Here is a 14,557-nt window from a genome sequence, read left to right as displayed (position 1 = left end):
TGTTTCTCACTTAGACCAGTTTAATTAAGCTTATATTCTGATATATGTACCATCATTACTGCCCTCTTACGTACGTCTACGTATCTCTTTCTGGATTTTGGACGTCGTCCTGCTGTGATGCACTTGTTAATTTATAACGTTGGATCAAATATTACAGATTCACAGGAACTAGATTTATGGATAATTTTATTTTTCTAAATATATTTCCATTCCAGGGCGAAGCACCTTCAAATGTCATTTCTTCTTCCCACATTTACAGTCACAAGGCCTGTGGTCATTTTCTACATAGACTGATGATTATTTATTATACGATGAGAATATTTCAGTTTGAATCTCTATTCAAATAATATTCTGGTCCCATCTTGTCTCATTAACATTTCATCACAGTTTTAAAACTATGACGAATATGTTCGTGACTATGATGAATATATTTTGTCTCTGTTAACTAAATGAACACTGCGTGACAGCAGTTCAGTCTTTATCTTAATTTGGACCGATGGATTTTTGCATCTCTATTGTTATTTGATCGAGGCTGAACATGGATCTTCTTGCCCGTGTGTCAGTTTCCATGTCAGAACTTTCTGTTCAGAACCATGAGCATATTTTTCTTTTTATTAAATTAAAATAAACCACAGTTACTGAACAGTCTGGATACAGTTTGGTACAGAAACCGGAGAATCCCAGACAATGTACCTAATATGTTCAGGAATTTTCTGACCTGCATCAGCTCTGAGGGTTGAATCAGCATCAGCTGTTTTGGTAAATCTCACCATGTACATGAAAGATGGTTAATATCATTTCTTTATATTGATCACAATGAATAAGTGTGAGCATTCAGCTCAAAGAATAACTTCATCACGTACTTTCATTAAATCTGCTTTGACATGAAATCAGACTATTTCTGCTTTGGCTTTGTGTCATGACACGTGTACCCACATTACCCACCTGTGTCCCTTTTTACACCAGTTTATGTAAAAATAACTGGGTCCCTTTGACATTTTGAAACGATATTTACATTTTCTGATTAGTTGCGTGTCTGAATTTTACAAAAAATGGGTTTTCGCTCAGGACAAAGAACTTTTTTTGTGCATTTATTTAATTTCAAATGTGCATATGTGCATATAGATCAGTGTTATCAAGTGGAGCGGTTGGGCAGGGATAAGGGTAGCTGACAATAATAATAATAATTCCTGAAAAATAATCTGGAACATGTGTCCCTTATCACTGATCCAAGAGAAAAGTCAAGGCCAATCACAAGGCTGCTCACATTTCCACAGCAGAGACGAGCCAAAAGCTTAGTTTTCCAGCTGTCTACCAGAGAAACAAAAGCTAAAGGTCCGTGACTGTGCCACGAGACTCCGCAGCCAAATATTTATGTGTGAATTCTGGATAGACTTTGACTGCCACATCTAGGAGCATGGTACCTAAAACGTCTCATGCCAGATCTCATGAAAAGACATGACTCAGTGTCCTAAATGAAACAGAATAGGAGGTTTTTAAAAGAAAGGATGTGTGATGCGCCCACAGACTTAAAAGGAGCCTTGTCGTTTTACCACTTACAGAATAGTTCAGCTCGGTTGCTGTGTGTTGATGTGCTTGTGGTCTTTCAGGTCACAGATTTGAGGACAACCCCGGGGTGCGACGCCACCTGGTGAAGAAGTCGTCCCGATGCCAGATGACCCGGACCAACAGCGCCACGCCGCTATGCAGCCTGAAGAAGAAGAAGAGGGCAGCAGAAAAGAAAATTCATGAGGTCTGCATCACAGCACCAGTCGCACTAAATGTTCAGCTTATAAAGCTTGTGTGGACGGACATGTTAGTAGCTCATTATTATTTACTGTTGACACAATCGACATCTGATGCTGTGTCTCAGGCCGCCTCCCCTAGTCCATTATCTTAACCCGCTTCAGTACTCTTGCTAGCTAGGAGCTAACTTTTCTTCTAGCCCGGTATCGTATGTTTTTATTTTTATTGATTTATTTGCACAAACAAACAAATTGATTAGAGCGTTAACATCCTGTGACCCGGCGTCCTCATATGAGGACATCAGGTTTTAGGTTTGTTGCTGCTCATTCTGCTTCATTTACAGTGGGGGAAATAAGTATTTGATCCCCTGCTGAATTTGTAAGTTTGCCCACTTCCATAGAAATGATCAGACTCTGGTTTTTATGGTTGTTTACTGGTTATGGGTATAGACAGAATATCAGTCGAAAATGCATAAAAAACACACAATCTAAAAGTTATAAATTGTTATGTATTTTATTAAGGGAAATAAGTATTTGATCCCCAACAATTCACTTAGAATTCAGGCTCCTACAGATTGGCTGGTGCGCATGTGGCACACAGCTGTGCTCAGTCAACTAATTACCAATACCCCTGATCTTAACTCGTCATGTATATAAAGCACACCTGCTCTAAGAATCAGTTTCTTACATTCCAACTTCTACAGCACCATGGGCAAGACCAAAGAGCTGTCAAAAGATGTCAGGGACAAGATTGTAGACCTGCACAAGGCTGGTATAGGTTACAAAACCATCAGCAAAAGGCTTGGTGAGAAGGTGACAACTATTGGTGCCATTATTCGCAAGTGGAAGACCCATAAAAGGACCATCAACTGTCCTCGGTCTGGAGCTCCCCGCAAAATCTCGCCTCATGGAGTGAGGATGATGATGAGAAAGGTGAGGGAGCAGCCTAAAACAACATGGCAAGAGCTTGTTAATGATCTGGAAGCAGTTGGGACCTCCGTCACCAAGAAAACAGTTGGCAACACACTGCGCCGTTATGGATTGAACTCTTGCAGTGCCCGCAAGGTCCCCCTGCTCAAGAAGGCACATGTACAGGCCCGCCTTAAGTTTGCCAGTGAACATCTAAATGACTCAGAGAAGGCTTGGGAGAAAGTGCTGTGGTCTGACGAAACCAAAGTTGAGCTATTTGGCATTAACTCGACCCGCCGTGTTTGGAGGATGAAAAAACGTGAGTATGACCCAAAGAACACCATACCCACGGTTAAGCATGGAGGTGGAAACATCATGTTTTGGGGCTGTTTTTCAGCAAAGGGTACAGGGCAACTTCACCGCATTATGGGGCCAATGAATGCAGCCATGTACTGTAACATCTTGGACAAAAACCTTCTTTCCTCAGCAAGAACACTGAAGATGCCTCGTGGGTGGGTTTTCCAACATGACAATGACCCAAAACATACTGCCAGGACAACAAAGGAGTGGCTCAAGAAGAAGCATATTAAGGTCATGGAGTGGCCTAGTCAGTCTCCAGACCTTAACCCGATCGAAAACCTGTGGAGGGAGCTGAAGCTCCGAGTTTCCAAGAGGCAGCCAAGAAACTTGAAGGATTTAGAGACTGTCTGTAAAGATGAATGGGCCAAAATCCCTCCTGCGCTGTGTGCAAACCTGGTGACCAACTACAAGAAACGTCTCATCGCTGTGCTTGCCAACAAAGGTTTCTCTACAAAGTACTGACTTGTGTTGTGCTTGGGGATCAAATACTTATTTCCCTTAATAAAATACATAACAATTTATAACTTTTAGATTGTGTGTTTTTTATGCATTTTCGACTGATATTCTGTCTATACCCATAACCAGTAAACAACCATAAAAACCAGAGTCTGATCATTTCTATGGAAGTGGGCAAACTTACAAATTCAGCAGGGGATCAAATACTTATTTCCCCCACTGTATACCTATTGTCCTCATAAGGAGACACTTTTATCTGCCATGTCCTGGTAGTGAAGGGTCAGTACACTTGTTTATTTATACTTATTAACTTTTCTAGTTTGATATGATGTTCACAAGTACTCGTTTGAGGACGTTGGGATTTCATCGTTTCCAGTTCTGCTTTTTCATTAAAATAAACCGTTTTGGTTCACATTGGTGATTTAAATTGTAATATACAGTGAAATAATCCCTGTGTCCACAAACTTTATTTCCAAAGCTATTTCCAGTTCAAAGATGATTTTTTTTAACATCTGATTTTTTATGCTTCTTAGGTCCTACTAACCCCAAACCTAAAGATCTTAATCTTATCTTAAATTAAGATCTGTGAAGGTGAATCTGTGTACGATCAAATTGGAACAAGCTAAATATGAATGTAGCAGGTCTCCAGAGCTGAGGGAGGTTGTAGATTGTAGGTGATTCCTCTTAATTTGCCCATTTTTTGTTGATCCGTTCTTAACTTAAAAATATTGAGTATTGCAGCTTCCACAGAAGCTTAATCTCAAACCACACATCTGTGCCCAATGCTTCACCTCAGTTTGACAGCAGAAAATGTCACCAGACACAAATCATATCAGTGTTTTATTGTTGTTCTGAGAAAGAATTGTGACAGAATGTCCCTCCAAACCGCTTCATTATCCCCGGTTCTCTCCAGACCACTGTGTTGCCTTGTCAGCCGGCCAAGTGTGCTCAGTGTTGGTTGGTAAGAACTTTCCCTTTTACTGCAGTCAGCACTTTCTCCTGTCTGTGAAATATATTTAGTACTTTTTTTTTAAAATTATTATTATTATTGTAACTGGGGACTTTAACCACTCAACCTTTAAATCTGTGCTACTTACGCTTCACCAGTGTGTGAACTTTACAACCAGAGAAAACAAACTGGACAAGGAACAGACAAACAAAGAAAGACAAGATCATCCTCTCAGACCACGTCTCTGTCTCTGCTAATGCTGCTTATTGACCCAGGCTGAGGATGGTCAAACTGATCCCCAGGTTCTCCCCTCGGCACCACTTTGACATCACTGACGGGAACCTTTTCACGGAGTGGCCACATACAGCATTCAGACCGACCTGCAGGAGCATGCAGACACAGCCGCTGCATACGTCAGCACGTTTACTGACGATGAGACTGTAAGAAAAGCCGTCAGTGTGCGGGATGCCGCCTTTGGATCAGGAAACTGAGCAGCCCTTGGGACAGATAGGACCAACCTGGAATGGAAAACCACTTTACCAGCACCACAGACACGTGACGCCTGTGGAGGTTAAAGACTACAAACCACCATCACCACATCAAGTCTATAGGTGGAACTGTGGGAATTACAGGACGAACACATGACGATCAAGGGTGTCGGAAGGAAGGCGAACGTAGCAGATTTATTTCAGTACAAAAACAAGTACATGAAAACATTTTAGAAAAGTTGGACCGGAATATAACAAAGCAAGTCCTGATAACAAAAATATACACCAATAATCGTGGTGTGTGTTACAAAAAGTTACCTACGTGAGGAGAGACTGTACTAGGAGGTGCAGCTCTGGCCTCATCGTTAAGTTCACTGACGACACAAAGGAGGTTGTCACTGACTTCAGTGGAGCTCACCAAAAACACCACCACCCCTGGAGACGTCACCAGCACTGGTCCTTGAAGGGGACATCTCAGAGGACCTCTCCTGGACTGGAAACACCATCAACGCCCCTCCATCCACCTTGACACCTTTCAGGCGCCGTGAAAAGCATCTCATCGAGCAGCATCACTGTCTGGTTTGGACGCTGCAGGAAGGAGACGGGCGTCTCTTTGTCCCCCCTTCAGGACATCCAGAGGACGAGCTGCACCAGGAGGCTTCCAGCGTCCCACTGCCTTTTCTCCCTTCTGCTGTTGTTCCTGGAGCATCCAGGCCAAAACACTCCCCACTCGCCCTGATCCAACGACTCACTAACTCCCCAACATCAACACACTCCCCTACAACCACAAACTCTTCTTTCACTTCTTTAAAGGAGCGATGTGTACAGCCAAACAGTAATGAATTATAATAATCCAGCCTGGAAGACACAAACGCTTGAACTAGTTTTTCAGCATCACTCTGGGACGGGATGTTCCTCATGTTGATGATATTAAATAAAGCAGTGCTGGTCAGCAGCTTTATGTGAGAATTAAAGGACATATCCTGGTCAAATATAACACCAAGGTTTTTCACAGTAGTACTGGAGGCCAAGGTGAAGCCATCCAAAGAAACCAGAAGATTAGATAATGAATGTCTGACATGTTTAGAGCCAAATAAAATGACTTCTGTTTTGAGTTTAAGAGTAAAAAAAATACAGGTCATCTAAGCCGTTACGTCTTTAAGGCGCTTGGAGTTTAACCAGCTGATTAGTTCCACCTGGTTTCATGGATGAATTGGTGTCAGATCCATAGCAATAGAAATGTATGTGCAATGTTTCCTAATAATTCTTCCTAAGGGAAGCATGTATAATGAGAAGAGCACTGGTCCTAGCACCGAACCCTGGGGAACCCCACTCAACTTACTTTTGTATGAGTAGAAGAATCATTGTCGACATGGAGAAACTGGAATCTGTCAGATAGGATTCAGTCTAATGGGAGGATGGGAGGATGGTCACACCACCTGCTTTGTTTCCAGAAATGATCCTGCACTTTTAACAGCTTGATAGATGTTATTTTTCCTCCTTAGCTGTTCCTGAAGTAATCTCGGACGGTTACACGTGAATTCTAAAGCTTGAATTTGAGTGTATTTGTTCTTTTTGTCTTATTTACGCTGATGTTTCGTCCCCAGTTGTTCGTGGAGCTGAACGAGCTGATTGTGGAGAAGGACCATGAAATGCACTGGAAGGAGCGCGCTCGCTGGATCAAGTTTGAGGAGGATGTGGAGGAGGAAACAGAGCGCTGGGGCAAACCTCACGTGGCCTCGCTGTCCTTCCGCAGCTTGTTGGAGCTTCGCCGCACCATCACACATGGTAAAAACGATACTGCTGCATGAAGCACATTTCCTTCTACGGCTGGAAGAAAATCCACAAGCATGAAAGAATGAATTCATTTAGTTTGTCAGTTTGACAATGTTGATGTGCTGGAATTATTCAGGCTTGAAACGAGTTCTCCTTAATGACCCTGAAGCAAACACCGGACTACTGTGTGATTCCATTATTGTCAGCTGTTCCCATCGTGGCTCTGCGCTGTCTCTTCACCTTCCTCTAGGTGCCATTCTTCTGGACCTGGAGCAGAACTCTCTGCCTGGCATCGCCCATCTCGTGGTCGAGACGATGATCATCTCGGATCAGATCAGAGCAGAGGAGAGACCCAGTGTCCTTCGAGCTCTGCTCCTCAAACACAGGTCGGTAACTAGGTCAAACTTAAACAGCTCCAAAAAGCCGTTTTATTAACTGATAAACTTTATATAGAGTCTGGTTTCAGAACAAACTGGTCATTTCTTCTTACCCACATGCACAACATACATCCCAGCTGGTGTTTGGCTTCAGTCTTTGTGGTGTATTCAAGTTCTTTGATGTCACTTAACTTAATCAGACTCTTTTTGAATGATTCTCAAATTACAACTTTTGTAACACTTCAACATTATAATATTATAACATTATAAGTAACATTGAGATATAAGGAATTAAAATGCAGAAAAAAAGCTAACCAAAAGATAAATGTATAAATGTGTATTTCCATCACTGTACAATGAGTGAGTGTGAGAATTTATTTTTTTAAAAAGCTACAAATAAATTTGAAATCAAATCAGGTTCATATTGACAAAGTTTAGTGGATTAACTACTTTTTTTAGCTCTTTATCTCTGTGAGTTCCCGTGTTTCCTCCCGTGTGTGTTTATATCGTGGAATTTAAGCCTGAAAATTAACGAAACCTTCCTGCTCCTGTCACAGTTCTGGGACTGGGGTGTTAGTTACCATGGCAACGTCTCACCATTTCTGTGTGACCAAAACCCAGGATCAATTCCAAAATCACATCCTTCATCTCACTGTTGATGTGATCTCAGATTGAGTTGTTTCCTTTTCCGTCTATTAACCAACCCTAACATTTCAGGGCGGAGAGGATGCGGCTTTGTTTTCATTTTGATCTGAATTGTAGGTTTTGCTCCACGAAGAGTCAAATCCAAGATTTCCTTCACATTAATCATTCTCGGGGAATTTCCAAAAAGCGACATTTGACAAGACTTGGCTCATAAACCATGTAACTTCCCCGGGGTCGACTGAGCGGCGGATGTCAGGAGTGTAGCTGTAGCTTTGCCTCGTCTTAAAGCTGAGACTTGTAGATTAAAAGTTAGATGTGTCATTGTGTCAGCCTTGTTGTTTCAACACCACTGAGATTTGGTGTCAAGTTCATTTCTGTTACACAAATGAATCTGATTATTACACAGTTATAAAGAAAAGATCAGATTAAAATATATATGACTTGGTTTAAGACCAGAATAAAAAAATCATTTCAAACCCAAAGCTTATTTTATGTCTAAAATGTTTGGTTTAAGATGAAGCCTGATTAAACTTCAGGTTATTTTTCTGCATTTTAAACCTATAACCTACAACGTTCATTATTGTAATGTCCTAAAAAACTACACTATTCTTGATCTATACAGATACTGAGACAGCGTCTGTCTCATTTTCAAAGCCACCACTGAATGAATTCATCCAGAGGATGAAGGACGAAAAAGTAGATTTCTAACTAGAGGTGACTGCAGTAAACTCACAGACATGTACTCACACGGCCTAAATAGTCTTTAAATCAGATGCACACTCTCAGGTTTTGTCATAATATTGTGTGTCTGTGTCTTTTTTGGTTTGTTTTTTTTGTCTGTGTCTGTAATTGTCTGTTGTATGATTTGTAGTCTTCTGTGTCTGTGTTGTTTACCTACGACTGACAATTAGCATTTATGCTAAGTCCGGTGCATTTACGCTGATGACTAACGCTTCAATGTTGATTAATGTGCATTGTCACCAATTCAGTAAACTAATAATAATAATAATATTTCCTACTATCAGGGGCAGGTTATTTTAGCGTAAGAGTTTTGTGTTTGTGCGTGAGCAGCCCAGTATTCAGCTGTAGTGTATATGTTAGACCTGCATGAGTAGATTCAAGGTGTAACAGCAGCCATGACTCCAGACATGTTTCTATAAAAGTCAGATAAATGCCGGCGTGTTCATGTATTGACTGGAACCTGAACTGACCTGCAGCTAAACTAACTAACACACGAAGCCAATGGAATAATGCTCAACACCACATCACACTTTGGATCCGTGTCACAAGATCAGTTACATAACAAAAAAAAAAACAAGTTAGCTAAATGTCGAGTGTCACACAGAATTAACAGGGGAAAACCAAATCAGGCTCGTTACATCTGCTGCTCCCGCTCTCTAATTCTCCAGTTAATTCGTTCTGTCCTTCCAGGGAGGGGGTTACGTATTCCCTCGACTCTTCCTCTCACGCCAGCGTTATGTGACACTGCTGCTTTTTAGTGAAACGTCTCAGCACCACTGGAGGCTTCGCAGTGAGAACAGGCTGAATCCTAATGATTGATGATACACATCAACATCTTCCTAACGGATTAAGACAAAATTTGGTTCAAATTCATATTGTCGGATGATGTAATGGCCCTAATGATTCCCTGAACGATCCTTTATTGGTACCAGCAGGTTGACAATTAATTTTTTAAATAAGTTCATAAGAAACATTTTCATGAACACTGTGAAACAGTCAGTGCTATTTTGTGCATCAATTAGCATGTTAGAGCGCTAACTGCATGCTAAAAGGATCGACTGTATATAAATATACTTTGATTGAGTCTGATCAGTGCGGTCTGTGGGCGGAGCCACAATATCGATGCCCCACCCACACTTGTGTTTTCATTTAATTAATACCAAGCTCTGCTCTACCTCCACCAGTGACAAGGAAATGTTGGATTATACTCTGCACTTTGTTCTAGACATAGTTTTTTTTTTGTTTGTTTTTTAGTGGTTGCCATGACATCTTGTGGTCATCCTGTTTCTATAGCGTCAAATAACTAAAATGAAACTCTTAGAAAAAAATTACACTTGAACATTCATCAAACTTATGTTAACTATCTCAAATCTAAAAATCATCTTAAAAAAAAAATCCTTGAAAAAAACAAACAAATAGACATTTATTTTAGTTTGACCCAAGTCCCGCCCACTATCATGGAGGAGGTGGAGCTTATAAGCTATACTGCAGTCAGCCGCCAGGGGGAGCTCTACTTGTCTTGGCTTCACTTTTGAAGAGTAGTTCTGCTGTTCATCTGTAAGCAGTTTATGGCTAAAACCCTTATTGTATGCTAAAATGCTAACCTGTCACTAGCATTTATGATGCTGTGCTCAGCATTCACTGTGTTGTTATATGTTTGCAAGATGAACTAAACTTGCAAATTTGCACCTGCAAACACATAAACATGCACCTGCACAAAGAGCTTTGAAATTCTCCTAGTTGTGATATTTCAGACATTACTTACAGCAAATTTATCCACATAAGTTTGAGAGACCTTAGATACTATATGATATACTGATAGGAACCAAGCCATCCCACCTGGACCCCCTTTGTTAAGTCAGATGGGCTCTGCTTACATGTGAAAGATAAGAACAGAAAGAGCAAAGAAAATATGTAAATATGAGTAATTAGATAAACGATTACAAACAGCAGTTGCTGCATTTAACTAAAATCAAATGTATTCACAAAGTGACACAACTGATACATTGAAAGGACACAGGCCAGCAGACTTTCTTAGCCGCACGCCATCGTTCCCTCATTTCATCTCTCAATAAAAAAATATTGTAAATTCTCAGCGTGTCCCTGGCTGCTCCCACTGAGGGAAAAACACTCATTAGAGTCATCACCAATCTGAGATATCTGACTCACGATGCAGAAAGAAATGCTGCTAAAATGTATCTCATCACTTACTCAGACCCATTTAAAAAGCCTCTGGAAACAACTCCAGCACAATGGACTTCGGTGTCACACCTTGTTCTTTTGTCTCAGGGCGCTGATGCGTCCAGCTCGAGCCCAGTCTTACTGGACCATGCGGGCCTAATTACTGAGCTGATGTCACCGGTGGACTGAGCAGTGATGTAATGAAACTGCGTTGAAGAGCTTGGCTGGCGTGACACACTGAATACTTCTCTTTACGAGGGAGTGAAATGTGCTCAGCACCACCACACGCACAATAGCTCACAAAACAAAGATTAGTCTCTCACTGTTTTATGGATGGTTTCATGCAAATATCACATTCTTTCTGCTGAGCTTGACCTGAAAAGTGGTTCAGGTTTATACACAGTTTGTGTATTGCTGATGACATTCATACTATTATATTATATATTTTCCATGCTACTATTTAAGCTACGTTCACACTGCAACAGTTGGTGCTTGATTCAGATTTAGTTGTGTTTTGGACATTTTTTCAGACCAAATATGAACTGACCATGGTACTGAACTGACCTACATACATGAAAGGACAAGATGTCAGCTTCAGTCTGTACTCAGTGAACATTGAGGCCACTGAAGTCAGTGGTTTTCATTTTTACACTGATGCAGGGTAGAGGCCAGTGAATCTGGATTTGGTTGTGGATTTCACTCAAGTACACAGCTTTTATTAGCCATTAGCTTATTTCTGACATAAACAAATATCAGACATGGGGAGAACATGCAGACTTCACCCAGAAAGAAAGACCTTGAACCTGGAGCTAACCACCACGCTACTAATATAATAGTAGCAGTACATAGCAGCTGAACCAATTACTATTGGTCAAATCAAATCAAACTTTATTTATATAGCACTTTTCCTACAGAAGACACAGCTGTCCATGCCCCTGGATCATAGGGTACATTGGTACATTTAGGACACTATGTTGAGTTATAAATACTTTTTGTATCAATATGTATATCTCAGAAAGTAAAGAAATATTTGCAGGAACCGTTACAGTGTAGGATGATCCCCACTGTAATATCTCAACAACAGGATGGATATCTGTGAGCGTTCGTACAGACGTGTATGATCTCCCACCAAAAACATGACTGAAACGTTCCTATCTCTGTTGTTTTTCCGCAGCCATCCAAGTGATATGAAACATCGATTTCACCGCCACCAGTCCTCCAACAGTCTCCACGGGAGCTTCAATCACAACCACGTCCAGGACACGAGTCTGCCCCTAGTGGCCGAGCAGCACGACGAGCACCAGGAAAACAAAGGCCCAGAGTACGACCCCAAACAAGACGTGTTTGTCAGCCTCTTTGTAAGTTCCTTTATTGGCGCGTCTGCCCCTCAGCTCCACAGGTCAATTTATTTTACATTCTTCATTTGATAATTTGCGATGGAGATCAGAGAACCCTTCTACCAGAGGGCGATGAAAGACTGCAGCGTGGCTGAAATAGTGCAGGCAGACAGCACACTAAGTGTTTTACCAAAGCCAAGTAAGTGATTAACTAGTTTTGACAAGAATCCACCGGGATAATTGAACTCAGCTATCTAAATGGACAGAGATAAAAGCGACGCTGAGCTGTCTTGTTCTAGGTCATGGTTTGCATTAAGTTCCAAGAATCACCAGTAAGCACAGATTTAAGCATTATTACACCAAATTCCTGATGTGAGACCCGTGGCGGTGGCGTTGTTCTTTGAAACACCACTCCGTGAGGTCAGGAGTCATGTAGGTAGTTCTTGAAGTTGGAAGAGCACGGATCCCTGCACCATATGTGTTGAATTACGCTCTTAGTCGGCCAACAGGTGCTTCTAGTTAAAGCTCCTTGATATGTCAACTGTGAAAACGTAACGTTCCCCAGGGCGTAAAATGTTGGCAAATTTAAACCAGCCTATTAAAAGAAAAACCTCTTCAAACATAAAGAACCTGTTATGCATTTGTGTGGTTTAAAATGAACCACGTAGAAAAGAAGAATATGACTGTATCGATATGTACATCCCCACAATCATTTTACGTTCCCGTTTCCACGCTCTGTAATGGTGTCACATCACGTTAATTGTTGTGCTCTTATTCCTCCCAAGAAATCCCTCCACCCTCTGCCTCCTGAGAGCCATCCAGCTGCAGCCAGATCTATGAAACTCCTCGCCAAGATTCCCAAAGATGCTGAAGCTGTGATTGTTTTAGTTGGTAAGCAAAGCGGGGGATGAAGAGGTTTAGTTAGTGGACCAGTGTCTTTTCTTTTCCTATTTATTTGTGTAAACCACGAACAGAACGGTTCATTGTAAGTTACCCACTGGCCTGGCGGTCAAATATGTAATAATTACTTTACATGAGAAGACCACCGCAATCCTAAACTCACCACTAATGGTACCTACTCCAAAACAGCTTAAGGCTTTGGTTCTGAGAAATTTAAATTGCTGAACATGTTTCCTTTCTTTCCTTCTCCTGCAAGGCTGCGTTGAGTTTCTGGAGCAGCCGGCCATGGCCTTCGTCAGGCTGAATGAAGCCGTCCTTTTGGAGTCGGTGCTCGAAGTCCCCGTCCCTGTTCGGTTTATTTTCGTCCTGCTTGGTCCCAGTCAGTCCAACGTGGACTATCACGAGATCGGGCGCTCATTCGCCACCCTCATGTCTGACAAGGTACATACAACAGAAGCAACAGAAGAAAACAAAGGAATGATGACGTTTATTCATGCTTCACTTAGAGAATATGAAGGTTGATGTGTCAAAATCTCAGTCTAAGCGTTGAAGAGTCATCACTTTTGCTTTTTATCAAAGTTCTCTGAGCACGAAGCGTGTTGCCAACAGGACATCCCAGAAAATCCTTCTAAACGGAGGTTAGAATAGGAGAAATCATTTAAATGTGTTTCTAATTCCCCCCATTTTCTTTTATTTGAAAGGCTTGTTTTTAGCCTTCTGGTACCGACACCCAGTTCTGTGTTGTTGTAGAATTTCCATGAGGTGGCCTACTTTGCTGACAATAGGCAGGACCTCCTGAACGGCATCAACGAATTCTTGGACTGCAGCATCGTCATTCCACCCTCAGACGTGGCGGGGAAAGACCTCCTGAAGACAGTGGCCGACTTCCAGAAGCAGATGCTGCGCAAGAGAAAGGAGAGAGAGCTGAAGAGGCACCAGTCCATAGCAGGAATGGAGCTGGATCACAAAGGTACCTCGTCCACATCTGGAATCAGGCTCTTTGGTTTGTGCAAATGAACGTAGCAAGACTGAGGCAACAAACAGACGTAGGTCTGAAATGCTGTTAAAGACCATTCCTGTTTAAATCATTTATTTACTATATTTTGAGAGTTTGAGTTTGAGATTTTTCCCAAGGAGTAATTTAATTGCATTTTGTACTAACATTCATTTCTGACAGTGGTTCTCAACCTTCATACATATTTTTGATCTACCCTGAGGAGGTTCTTTGTGTAACTGTCCTCATCATCTTTGTCTGTAACATTAGTTCAGTTTAAAGTGCGAACCTGAACATGGAAGATAATGAGTTTCCCACAACACCTCCCTGCAGATGTTTCACAATAAGAGCATCACTAAGAAATGAATGGTGAAACAATGTGAAATGGATGCAGATCATGTTAGGTTTGTGTTAACAGCATCATGCAGTGAATTTGAACAACAACTGCAACCGGGGAGAGAGATCTCTTAATAAAATTCACCAAATTAATCTTGTGAAACAGATCATTTTACCCTTCGTAGTTTAGGTTTCAGTTACATCCGAGTAAAATAATACTATTTCTATACTATATCTACTATTTCTATATTTCTATAAATGATCTTTTTCATCTTTGGCATTGCATTTAATGAACATACAGTGTAGTTGCACTGTCAACATACATAATGCACAGTGAACAAACAAAAGAAAATTCTGGTGTTG

At 41.3% G+C, this 14,557-nt stretch overlaps 1 protein-coding gene across 4 annotated transcripts in view; it reads left to right on the top strand.

Moving 5' to 3' along the window:
• The window catches only part of slc4a3 (solute carrier family 4 member 3), a 60,084-nt gene that overhangs the window by 31,788 nt on the left and 13,739 nt on the right, over window positions 1-14,557 (top strand). For all 4 annotated transcript variants that reach the window (XM_047600831.1, XM_047600832.1, XM_047600833.1 and 1 more), the window contains 7 exons: window positions 1,611-1,753; window positions 6,515-6,695; window positions 6,934-7,069; window positions 11,802-11,985; window positions 12,750-12,855; window positions 13,121-13,305; window positions 13,615-13,834. In XM_047600831.1, coding sequence (XP_047456787.1) covers window positions 1,611-1,753; window positions 6,515-6,695; window positions 6,934-7,069; window positions 11,802-11,985; window positions 12,750-12,855; window positions 13,121-13,305; window positions 13,615-13,834 — 1,155 coding nt within the window. The remainder of the gene's footprint in view (window positions 1-1,610; window positions 1,754-6,514; window positions 6,696-6,933; window positions 7,070-11,801; window positions 11,986-12,749; window positions 12,856-13,120; window positions 13,306-13,614; window positions 13,835-14,557) is intronic.

The sequence above is a fragment of the Mugil cephalus genome, chromosome 12 (genome assembly GCF_022458985.1).
Source record: "Mugil cephalus isolate CIBA_MC_2020 chromosome 12, CIBA_Mcephalus_1.1, whole genome shotgun sequence".
Taxonomy (NCBI): Eukaryota; Metazoa; Chordata; class Actinopteri; order Mugiliformes; family Mugilidae; genus Mugil; species Mugil cephalus.
Note: the sequence above shows the minus strand (reverse complement) of the source record. Positions and strands in the feature narration are given on the sequence as shown.